The following is a 12,251-nucleotide window of genomic DNA, read 5'->3' on the forward strand; positions in this document are numbered from 1 at the left end:
ATTGAAAGAGGTACAAGATGAACTAGCCTATAGCCTGTTGTTCGACCAGGTACAAGTTAAATCCGAAATATTGACTGCTAAGCTTAAAGTTGTGGTTGATTATATTATTAGTCCATCCCAATCAGCTTTCATTAAAGGCAGGAATATTTTGGATAATGTGATTATTGCTCATGAATTGGTGAAAGGTTACTCACAACAAAAGGGTACCTTTAAGGTGCACAATTAAAGTAGACATAAGGAAAACTTATGATTCAATAGAGTGACCTAAAAAGATGATTCTATTAGAGTTTGGGTTGCCTACTAAGCTAGTTGAGCTAATAATGGAATGTGTTACCACAATTCAGTATCCCCTGTTGATTAATGGTAGATTAACTCCTATATTCAAAGCCAAGAAGGGTTATGGCAAGGGGATCCAATGTTCCCTTATTTATTTGTGTTGGTCATGGAATATTTGCATAGAACTTTGCAACAATTAAGATATGTTTCACAGTTCAACTATCATCCAAGGTATGCAAAGCTTGGCATAAGTCATAAATCATCCAAGTCTATACCCCTGTTCGTTATTGATTTTAAACATTTCTTAGAGGTTTATGATTTTTATGCAAATACGGAAAAGAGCTCATTATATATTGTAGGGGTGGATGATGCTTCCAAAGATCTCTCTTGGTGAGTTGCCATTTAATCCATGGGGAAGCTATCAATTATATTGCTAGAGTTAAGTGTTGATCATCAAAATTTCTATCTTAAAAAACTTACGGGCACAAATCTTATTTTGAGATTCTAGTGATTAATATTATTAAATTGGTTTGTAATCAGTATGTCAAAACCTGAAATTGTATACTTCTCTTTAAATTGTATATACTCCTTACTTATCGGAGTGAATCTTTAAAAAAATTTACACTTAAAAGAATACATGAAAAATACATTAAATGAAATTTGACTCATATCAAAATCCAATAGAGTACACTAATTAAAATTGTTTAGATAACGTTTCCTGTACTATATACTTTAAATCTTGAAACGTGTAATTGCCAAATGTTGCATTTCCCCCTTTTATTGAAATTAATGATCATCGAAACTCTACTTACATCTCTTAAACGAAACTCTTGACAAGGATAGGTGGAATAACTTATTTCGAATAATCTAGAATTTTCCTTTTCAAGAACTCAAGGAACTGGCTAAAATAATGAACCGACCACATTAAATATTACTCCCTTCACCCCAAATTAGTTGTCATATTTCATTTAGCGAAAGTCGATTGGACTAATTTTTCAAATTAAATTGAATTAGATCAACTCAATATTTTACAATTAAAATTTGGATATTCAAAAACCATATAAAAAGTTTTACAAGTTGCAACTTATCAATTTGATGTAAAAAATACATTTTAAAGCATTGAGCAAAGTTCACATAATTTAACTCTCGATAAGCGAAACATGACAACTAATTTGAAATGAAAGAAATACTCATTAATCATTATTTGAGACATTCACGTGTGCTATATATGCAAGATGAAGTCTCTTGTGATGTAAGGAATTGATAAAAACTACCTGGAATGAAATTAGTAAGAAAACAACGCAGGTAGGTAAATACGAGCGACCACCACAAGCGTGATGGAATAATAAAAGTTCTTCTATCTTTAATTAGAGGTCTAAGTTTTGAAAATGAGTCATTTTTATAAGAAACGTTAACGGACTCTTTACGTCACAAATTCGTATTAAATAGATTAGTGTTGTGAATATCAGATGATTAAACAAAAAGGGTAAAATATAGTGAATTGACCTTAGCACAAACTCGAGCTAAAGGGGTTTAAAAGCAAGAAATTAATTGAAATAAGAACCTTCTAGTACATATGCCATCAAAATATAATTAAGAGAAAATAACGTTTAAGAGCAATAATTAAAAGTTGCTAACATAAATAACATAACTTTTGCATCTTTATATAAATAGCAAATTTTATATCATTTCTAACATATACATAAAATTCGGTAAGTTTATTAATCTTATTAATAGAGATTCCACATAATTAGGGATTCACATTTATCATGGGGTCAATTTCCATCAATATATTTTTACTACATTTCCTCTTTCTTCCATAACCCCTCTCTCTCTCTCTCTCTCTCTCGTTCATAAGTAAAACTTATCTTCCCTCTTTAATGAGGTTGCTTGAGGGAATTTGTGATAAATTATTTTCATCAAATTCTATTTTAATGTTGAATAGCTTTTTCTGCAAAATATACATTAAATATATGTCAGCTATATTAGATAACGATTGTGTTTATATAATGTAAATATTTCACTAATATATCATATATACTGTTTATACTATATTTATATCAAATATATGAATAGCCTATATTCAATATTATAATACATGTAACTAAACAAGATCATATACATACTATTTAAATATGTACAACAATACTATATTTATATCAAATATATGGATAGCATATATTCAATATTATAATACATGTAACTACACAAAACTATATGCATACTATTTAAATATGTACAACATATTTAATATATACAGCTAATATATGGTTTATAGTATATATCTTTGGAATAGAAAATACAAACTACTAATCAAATTTGTAATATGTTGAAACAATATATATAATATGATTCGAATTTTTAAAAAATTACTAGTATTAAAGAAAAAAAAAGACACTAGAAAAAGGAAGGGTAAAAAAAAATTGCTAGTATAAATAAAAAGAAAATAAGAACGGAAGAGATTAGGGGGAAAAAAATCTTTTTTTAGTCAACCGTTATTAGCATTTTTTGATTTTTGTGATAGTGGCTATTTTAGAAAAAAAGAGGGATATATTTATGGGAGATATCTTTTTTTCTTATTTAATAGGGGGTTATGCTAATATTGTGCAGGATCTTTTTTTAGGTCTTTAATAGGAGTTATGTTAATATGATAAATATTATTTGGCTATAATTAATATAATCAATCTTATGTTAAATTTAGCAATATCAATTTTAATATTTCTTACTTACGTAATCATTATGGCAATATCCTGTCCGTGTAGCATATTCTGACATTATCCTGTCCGTGTAGCATATTCTGACATTATCCTGTCCGTGTAGCATACATCCACCTCGTTAATTTAACAAAATCTAATCTACTAAATGTTTTAATTCCATGAGAATTATTTAAGCCGGTGAGTGCAACTATTATAATAGCTATTTCTTTTTGGTACATGCTATAATAGCAATGAATCTTGATTTCATAATTTATCCAATGGATTTGGGGCTGCCCACGTTGCTAGATACTGGCACTCATTAGTCAAGCACAAACTCCAAACACCACAGAAAACAGGAGAAAAACAATATATTTTTCTACAACAAGCAATAGTCGGTTCTGCAAAATGTCAAGTTATATACACATTGTGGGAAAAAATTCAAATACCTAACAAAGGGTCACACGACAACTTCCTTATTAGTTTCATTCTTTTACGTAATGTGGACGTCGTATTAGTCACATTCTCACCTTGTCATCCTCATTCCTAATAACTATAAGTCCACAAAGCATCAAACTACTAGTACTATACTAGTATATTTTCCCGTGTATCAATTTATGTGGCATATTTAACTCGGCAGGAAATTTAATTAAGAAAGAACAAAATATTTTTGAAATTTATGATGTTAAATATGTCATGATATTTGTGTGACTATAACACTTTTAAAACATATTATTATTTTTATAATTGACTAATAAAAAAATATCATATAAATTGAAATTGAAAAACTTATCTAGTCAAACAAGTTTTTTAAATTTTACTCTCAAACTCTCCACCTAAATTTCTAAAATTCGTGGAATTGGAGTTTGTTTCTTAGTGGAGAATCGTATTCATCCTCAATATTCAAAGGAACTTATCCCAAAAAAAAAAAAAAAAAAAAAGTGTTTAGTACAACAATAATAACATACCAATTATAATTCCACAAAATGGGATCTGTAGAGGGTAGAGTGTTACAATGTTTAGTACATTTCTTATTTTCTTCATCCAATAATAGACATGACATCATAGTTGAATAAGAAATTTATTAGATTAAAAGCTCGTAATACAGAAAGTAATGAAGGGCATATCAGCTTAATTCCTCATACTTTACGGGTATATTTGACCCTTTTTCACTTATTAATCATCTAATTAGGTTAATTAATGGGTGTCGTTAGAATAAAGTCAAATTCGGACAAAATATTAAATGAAAAGGGCATATTTGTGCTAACGTATTAACGACGAGCAACTTCATTTAATTTCGCACAGTTTAAGGACATATTTGATCCTTTTCTCCATTTTATAATGAAGTTTTTGCACGCAATGGTCTTTAATTTGTACCCCTCGTATCTATAGTATTTAATTTTTGCTGCTGCTCATTTAATAATTAAAATATCCAAACTTGCTTCGCGCAACATAAGTTCTGTTACATTTATCTTCGGAAACTGAACTTTTGCTTCACTCGGCATAATTATGTAGGAATTAAGTTATGCAGCATAATTTCGTGTAATATTTTTAGAATTTGTTGTAGTGCTCAGAAACTGGAGGTATGCTTTTTGGGACATATGTTCTTTATCCTTTTTTGAGTTGAATAACGTGCCTGTTTTTGTGGAGTTTGATGTGTTTTCGGCCATTTTTATGTTGAGTTTTGAAACTTTTGCCATATCCGGCATAACTGGTGGATATTATGATACGAAAATATAAACTTATGCCGAGCGAAATCTAGACTTATTCCGCACGAAAAGCGTTGAAGGGAAAAACTTAAAGACCACAAATTTGAAGAGCTAAAATTAGAGAGCACCCCGAAATAAGGGCATTTGTGCGAATGACCCGTTTATAATTAAAACCAACCCGTATGTTGAGAGAGAGAGAGGCAGCCCGGTGCACTAAGCTCCCACTATGCGCGGGGGTTCGGGGAAAGATCGGATCACAAGGATCTATTGTACGCATTCTTATCCTGCATTTATGCAAAAGGTTGTTTCCACGGCTTGAACCCAGAGAGAAGAAAAAACATACACTAAGTACAACAATAGGCTAAAATTTCAGAATTAACAATGAAATTGTATTTCTCTTAGGCTATAAAGGGTTGCAAAAGTCACGCATGCATGCAGTAATGAGAAACTTCGACTCACATTAGTGAGGGATATTTGCCTAACCAAAGACTAGAGCAAGCAGCCCATGATACACGTTCATAAAAATGAAAAATTAAAGCACCAATAACTAGAAAGCAGAAATTGAAATACAAATTTAAAAAGGAAATCTTTTATTTTCTCACGTGGAGCTGCTCAAAACATGAGTAGTTTTCTTTCAGACGCAAGCAATTACGATTTATTACGTTAAAAGGAAATAGACTGAAAAACATAGATTCTGTTTAAGACTAAGAAACATTACGTCCATTTCAGTTCACATGTCACAATTTGACTTAAAAAAATTGAATGTTGTGATCTTCAATAGAAGAAGTGTAATAATTTATCAAATGTATGCCCTTCAAATTCCTTGGTATTAAAATGTTACGTGGAATGTTAAAATTAAAAAGTTACTTCACTTATTTCAATTTATGTGGCTTGATTTGGAATGTGAGCGATGGTCAAACTACTTAATATGAATTCGGACATAGAATTTTCAAATTTTTTTGAAATACAATCTACATACGATTGGAACTTGATAATAAACACTACAAGTCAGAATTGTTAACAATTCAAAATATTTCAAAAGTATTTGAAACTAATCATGGTTCCTTTGACTCTCTAAATAGCAACTAATTAAGACATGAAATTGGAACGGGGTGAATATTAAATATAAAATTTGACATTCTTTTTTAAACTAATCAAAATGAAAATAAGACACATAAATTGAAACAGAGGGAGAAATATTTAGTGTTCTTTCTTTTCTTGAATTTTTATTCTTTTTGTTACTACAATTAACTGTATCCGATAAAAGTTTATTATATTCGACTAATTTAATTTCATCTCGCATGAAATCCGTGTAAGGCTGAAGTGCTTCCTATCAATAATTTCTTTATGTTCAGAATTCGAACTCGATACTTTTAATTAAGGATGAAAAAATCTCATCGTCCCACGAACGAGTTTTCTATTTTCCTAGCTATTGAATGTTGAAACATACTTTTTCTATTTTTTCCTCGTGCGGTAGACTTAGTCACCAAAATTCCGCACTATACACTGTAATTCCATTTACATTAGTTGTCAACATTTTCCATTTCATTCATTCCCTTTCTCTATAAATACCCCTCACCTCTTCATTCTCTTCTCAACACTACTGCAGAAACCTACCAGCATTTCTGTACAATTAACGATCATCAAATTTTCCAGGCTATTAAATTTCACAAAAAGGAAAATAATGGCACTTTTGTCTAAGCTTGCTACTAACGAACAACATGGCGAAAACTCGCCATATTTTGATGGGTGGAAAGCATACGATAATGATCCTTTCCACCTTGTGAATAATCCCAATGGAGTTATTCAAATGGGTCTCGCTGAAAATCAGGTTTAATATTTTACACTAGTAATTTCTTAAGTCAATATTTGATACTAGTATTTTTTTCTCTGTGAAAATTCTTATAAACTCGGTTTTTTTTTGGGCAGCTTTCTTTTGACTTGATTGAAGAGTGGATTAAGAGAAATCCAAAAGCTTCCATTTGCACAACTGAAGGAATTGAATCTTTTAGGACCATTGCTAACTTCCAGGACTATCATGGCTTGCCTGAATTTAGAAGTGTAAGTTTTGGTCTTTAATATTTTACTATATATAGAACAAATTATAGTGGTGAAAGTCTATGACCATTGACCAAGTTTACAAGTTTACATTTACTTCGAACATATATAAGTTAAGAAATTTTTTTGACTTCTACCGCAAACATATTTATGTGTATATACTCCCTCCATTCCCCTTTGTTTTGTATTATATTTTCTTCCATTTAAAAAAGAATGACACAATTCTATATATTTTTTCTATATATTTTTCTCGACAAATGATATATAATGTATTTATTATAACAAGTTTTAAAAGTTTTAGAAGCACACAAGTATTTTTTTTTATCTTAGCGGTGCCTTAGCCTCCAATATATTATGAGGAATGAAAAAAATTCTTTTACAAAAAGTATAGCTTAGGCACATAATGTTATAGCATATATAATATCATAAATTTCAAAAGTTTTATTTCTTTCTGCAGGCAATTGCGAAATTTATGGAAAACACAAGAGGGGGTAGGGTTAAGTTTGATCCAGAACGTGTAGTAATGGCTGGTGGAGCCACTGGAGCTAACGAAACTCTTATGTTTTGTTTGGCTGATCGTGGTGATGCATTTTTAGTCCCTTCACCGTATTACCCTGGGTATGTATATATTTATTTGTATCGATTTTAACTTATATATATTGACAGTGTAAAGAATTATGTATATATATTTGTATCGAAGTTAACTTATATATACTAATCGTGCAAGAATGTGTATTGAGTTTAACATATATATACTGCTCGTGTTAAGAAATTTTACATTATCAGTACATTTTAACATACGATTATACTAGTACTAGTAAGTATATTGCCTTATGTTTCAGGCTACAGACCTAATTACCTTTTACGGTTGCTAACGTATAGTTATTAGGTAGGTAATTTGATAGTGTAAAAAAGTAGTTAAACTCATAAATGAATCTACTTCTTTGTATTCTTATTGCTTTATTTTTATGTTTCCATTTTTTATCTTGTTTTTGTTTATGACCTCGAAATATCCATCTTGAAAGTTCTCTATTTAATAATTAATTTTTTTCTATCCCAATTTATGTGGAACCTATATTGAAAGTCAAATAGGAATTTTTTTATCGCGATTTTTTCATGTAAAAATTTAATTATTAATTATTGTGATTTATAGTACTTTTTGCGTAGTATGTAAATTTCATTTTTATAAATTAAGATTTTATGTCCGAATTCACAATTAAAATTTTATTTTATAATTGGAATTATGCCACACAAATTGGAATCAGCTTGTTGATCTCCGCGAAAGCACTAGCATTCGTGCTATTATTGGAGTATAATATTTGCAGGTAATTGATTGTGGGGAGAATTTTTTAAATTAAAAAACACTAGTAAAATAATTAAAGAGACACTACGTAATGGTCAAGTCTTATTGACTTTCAGAATTACTGGCGGCCCCTTTCCCTACTTGATCCTTTCACTTGAATTGTTGTAAAATGATGCATAGTGATTTGTCAAAAAGTTGAAAGCAGCAAATAACAAGCAGAAGTCAAGATTAGATTTAAGAAGATGATTTATAGCAACGCAAATATTTATAACTTATTTTAAATAATAAGTTTTAAAAGTCTTTATTTTTTCTTAAACTCAGTCAAGCAACATCACGTAAATTGGAACGGGACGGAGGAAGAACAGTTGAAGTTATATATATATAGACATTATAGAAACTGTTTACCATTTGCATATTACTCATCCATATTAGTAACTTTTACACGAACGTGATTATGAGTGATTTATAAGACTGACCTTGAAAATGGCTCACATTGGAATGATTAGGTTGTCTTCATTTGTCTTGAGATGAATAATAACGTTTCTTTGAAATTTTGATTAAATGCAGATTCAATAGGGACCTAAGGTGGAGAACTGGTGTACAACTTCTACCCATTTCATGCAAGAGCTCCAACAGTTTCAAGATTACTATAGAAGCTGTCAAAGAGGCATATGAAAATGCCCAACAAGCAAATGTCAAAGTCAAAGGCTTGATTTTGACCAACCCTTCTAATCCATTAGGCACCACTTTAGACAGGGACACACTAAAAAACATCTTGACCTTCACCAATGAACACAACATCCACCTTGTTTGTGACGAAATCTACGCAGCCACCGTGTTTGATGCTCCACAATTCGTCAGCATTCTTTGAAATTATCACCAACGATGAAGTAACGAATCGTTGTATTAATAAAGATTTGGTGCATATAGTGTATAGTCTTTCGAAAGACATGGGATTTCCAGGATTCCGAGTGGGAATTGTGTATTCTTTTCAATGATGATGTGGTTAATTGTGCTAGAAAAATGTCGAGTTTCGGTCTTGTTTCAACTCAAACACAACATTTACTAGCAGCTATGCTCTCTGACGATGAATTCGTCGAAGAATTTCTCATTGAAAGCGCGAAAAGGTTAAGGAAAAGGCACGAAAAATTCACCGGGGGACTTGAAGAAGTCGGGATAAAGTGTCTAAAAAGCAATGCAGGTCTTTTTTGCTGGATGGATTTGCGGCCGCTACTGAAAGAACCAACACTTGATGGTGAGGTGACACTGTGGAAACTGATCATAAACGACGTGAAGCTCAACGTCTCGCCTGGATCTTCTTTTAATTGCCCCGAGGCAGGTTGGTTTAGAGTTTGTTTCGCGAATATCGATGATCAAACAGTGGATATCGCGCTCGTGAGGATTCGGATGTTTGTGGATGGTAATAATGATGTTAAAGAAAATGGGGTCGCGAAGAAGAAACAACATTGGAAGAGGAGCAATCTACGACTTAGCTTCTCGAATGGGAAGTACGATGAGAATGTTATGAGTTTGAATATGATGTCTCCTAATTCTCCAATTCCTCACTCGCCGCTTGTTCGAGCGAGGAATTAAAAGAAAACATTAATTAGGAAGGACGATCAATTATTGTACCAACAAATAAAGTTAGAATCATAGTATAAGATGAGAGTAGAACGAGAAGAAGTTGAAGTAAGATGATACTATTATTCTTTTGTAACGATTACTAGGTAGGTGTTTAGCCTTGTAATTTGGAGCTCGAATTTGAAGTTTTAATGTGAAATTAGTAGTTGTTTATGACATTTGAACAAAATTTTAACTTCAATTTGAAAATGCTTATTTCCCCTGAAAAATGAAACAAATGATCTCGTGATCAGTCATCAGTCGTCATTTCATTCTTCTGGCAATTAATTTTGTACCTGCCAATTGTTGCAACTTTGTAGTACTACCTAATTCATATTTATCACTCAAATTTAAGAAATTATAAAGTAAAAAAAAAAAAAAACAATGACTGGAAGTTCGTGCACTATAGCAACCACCTGTACCGCACCCACCACTTTAACAATAGCCTATATTGTTCAATTGTTCACAAGCCTATCTCGAAAGATTTAGTATTGTCGGCAAGACTTGCATGTGTTGTTCAATTATTCACAAACTTGTCACGAAACACTTGGTATTATTTTGTTCACTAGTCTTGTTGGATTGACAGGATTTACATGTGTTGTTTATATTTATATACAAGCTTGTGTCAAGATTTGATACTATTTTTATTCTACTCATCTTGTTAAATTGTTCAAAAATCCTGTCGGATTGGCAAGACTTACTTCTGTAACTCAATTGTTCACAAGATTGTCGGACTAACAAGACATGTTACTATCTTTGTGCTACTCATCTTATAGAAGTTTCACAATTGGCAAGACTTGTCTATGTTGTTTAAGGTCACAAATTTGCCTTATCGCTGCAAAGTTGAATATTTTCTTCTTTAATATTTTTATCCAATAGACATGAGCTGGTCTACTGAAAATATAGACCCAGTTCAGTAATCAATTAGTGGCAACATCAATTACTCCCTCTATCTCACTTTATATGAAGGTGTTTGACTTGACACGATGTTAAAAAATAAAGAAATATTTTTAGAACTTGTGGTCAACTTTGTGTGGTCTAAGAACAATCATGGAAAATTCAACTTTAAATTTATTTTTTTACCTTTGTCAAATGATTTCTATTAAAAATTTTTAAGTTTTATATCACAACAAAATCATTTTTTATATTTAGTAAAATTCAACTTTAAATTTACCTTTTTACCTTTAATCAAATGATTTCTACCCAAAAAAATTTATGGATTGTTTTATATCATTTTCATATGTTGACAAAAGCTAATTGTCCTAGCCTTGGGAAGTAGGACAAATTTTTTCAAGTTTCTTGAGTATATAAAAAAGTTTTCATTTATTTACATTTTGCGCATTTTTTTAAATTAAAAAGTGAAATTTCTTCTTTTGGTGATTCTATTGAAGTTTGCGATTTATAACATCTAATTTTAGAATGTTGCGTCTAGAGTATCTTTTTAAAAAGTCAAACATTTTTGGGCATAGAAAGTTACCTCTAGAAACCTTCATATAAAATGGTCATGTTGTTTAAGAATGTAGAAGAATATATTAAAGTTTCACTTGTTTTCTTCAATTTAAATTTAAAGTTAGGTTTTTCTTTGCTATTTCGTAAACATTATGTAACATCTAATAATTTTATATCTAAATATAGAAAAAGGTGTCATTTTTGAGCCAATTTTTTTGACTATTGATATGTTGTGATTGTAAGTATGTTATGAATGACATTTAGAACATTTTTATGTGTATTAAAATAGGTAAAAAGTAAAAAGTGAAAACTATAAACAAATATATCCATCTAGCTTTAGTAACCACAAAAATAATCGAGATGTAGTGAGTATCTTATTGAGATAAGAGATACATTATGAACACGATAATGATATGATAAGCTTAAGTGCTACTTGTAATGTTGCGCTCTAAATACAAGTTGACTAGTTTGTGCTTTGGTTTTCATATTGCAGGACATTTTAAAGTTTCATTTGTTTTCTTCAATTTACAATTCTCAAAGATCACTTTATCTTTGCTTTGCGTTACATTATGTAACTTATATAGCATGATCTTTTAGAGTAGTTGAGATTAGGATATATTATATGTTTTAAAGAAATAGAGGAGAGAGGAGGAGAAGAATGCATGGATATGGAAGTTATGTATGTATATATATATATATATTGGTCTATTTTTTCACAACTTGAAAAAAGGGGATTGAAAGTATCAATCCCTAAGTAATTATTGCAAACCAGTAATTATGCAAAAATAACTATAAAACTTTCAGACCGGCTTGAAGATTATAAAATTAGAACGTCTCCAAGGTTTATTTTAAATCTTCATTTCATTGAGAGAAAAAAAAAAAGAAAAAAAAGCTCACAATCATATCTTTAACTCGCTCTTAATAGTATTTGAAATTGCACCAAAACAGTGCCTTATTTTCTCACATTGTATAAGTGACCTACTTCATAACTTAACGAACCATCAAAAAATTATTTAAACCAGTTTTTTCAGAAATAAACATTTGCAGGAAATTTTTTCTAGAAAAGTTTTTAATAAGATACAAAACACACTAACTGACTCCAACAGTCCATAAAGGCCACGAGTGTTTTTGGTATGATGCGAA

At 30.5% G+C, this 12,251-nt stretch overlaps 1 protein-coding gene across 1 annotated transcript; it reads left to right on the forward strand.

Annotated features, from left to right (window-relative positions):
* The first annotated feature begins 6,265 nt into the window (after positions 1-6,265).
* LOC132068574 (1-aminocyclopropane-1-carboxylate synthase 4-like) lies at positions 6,266-10,087 on the forward strand. Its single transcript, XM_059462211.1, is given in 6 exon segments — positions 6,266-6,509; positions 6,608-6,739; positions 7,194-7,354; positions 8,607-8,907; positions 8,909-9,028; positions 9,030-10,087. Coding segments are annotated over 6 exon segments (1,464 nt in total). The 5' UTR covers positions 6,266-6,362; the 3' UTR covers positions 9,633-10,087.
* Positions 10,088-12,251: the final 2,164 nt, after the last annotated feature.

This window comes from Lycium ferocissimum, chromosome 8 (genome assembly GCF_029784015.1).
Source record: "Lycium ferocissimum isolate CSIRO_LF1 chromosome 8, AGI_CSIRO_Lferr_CH_V1, whole genome shotgun sequence".
NCBI classification, from domain to species: Eukaryota; Viridiplantae; Streptophyta; class Magnoliopsida; order Solanales; family Solanaceae; genus Lycium; species Lycium ferocissimum.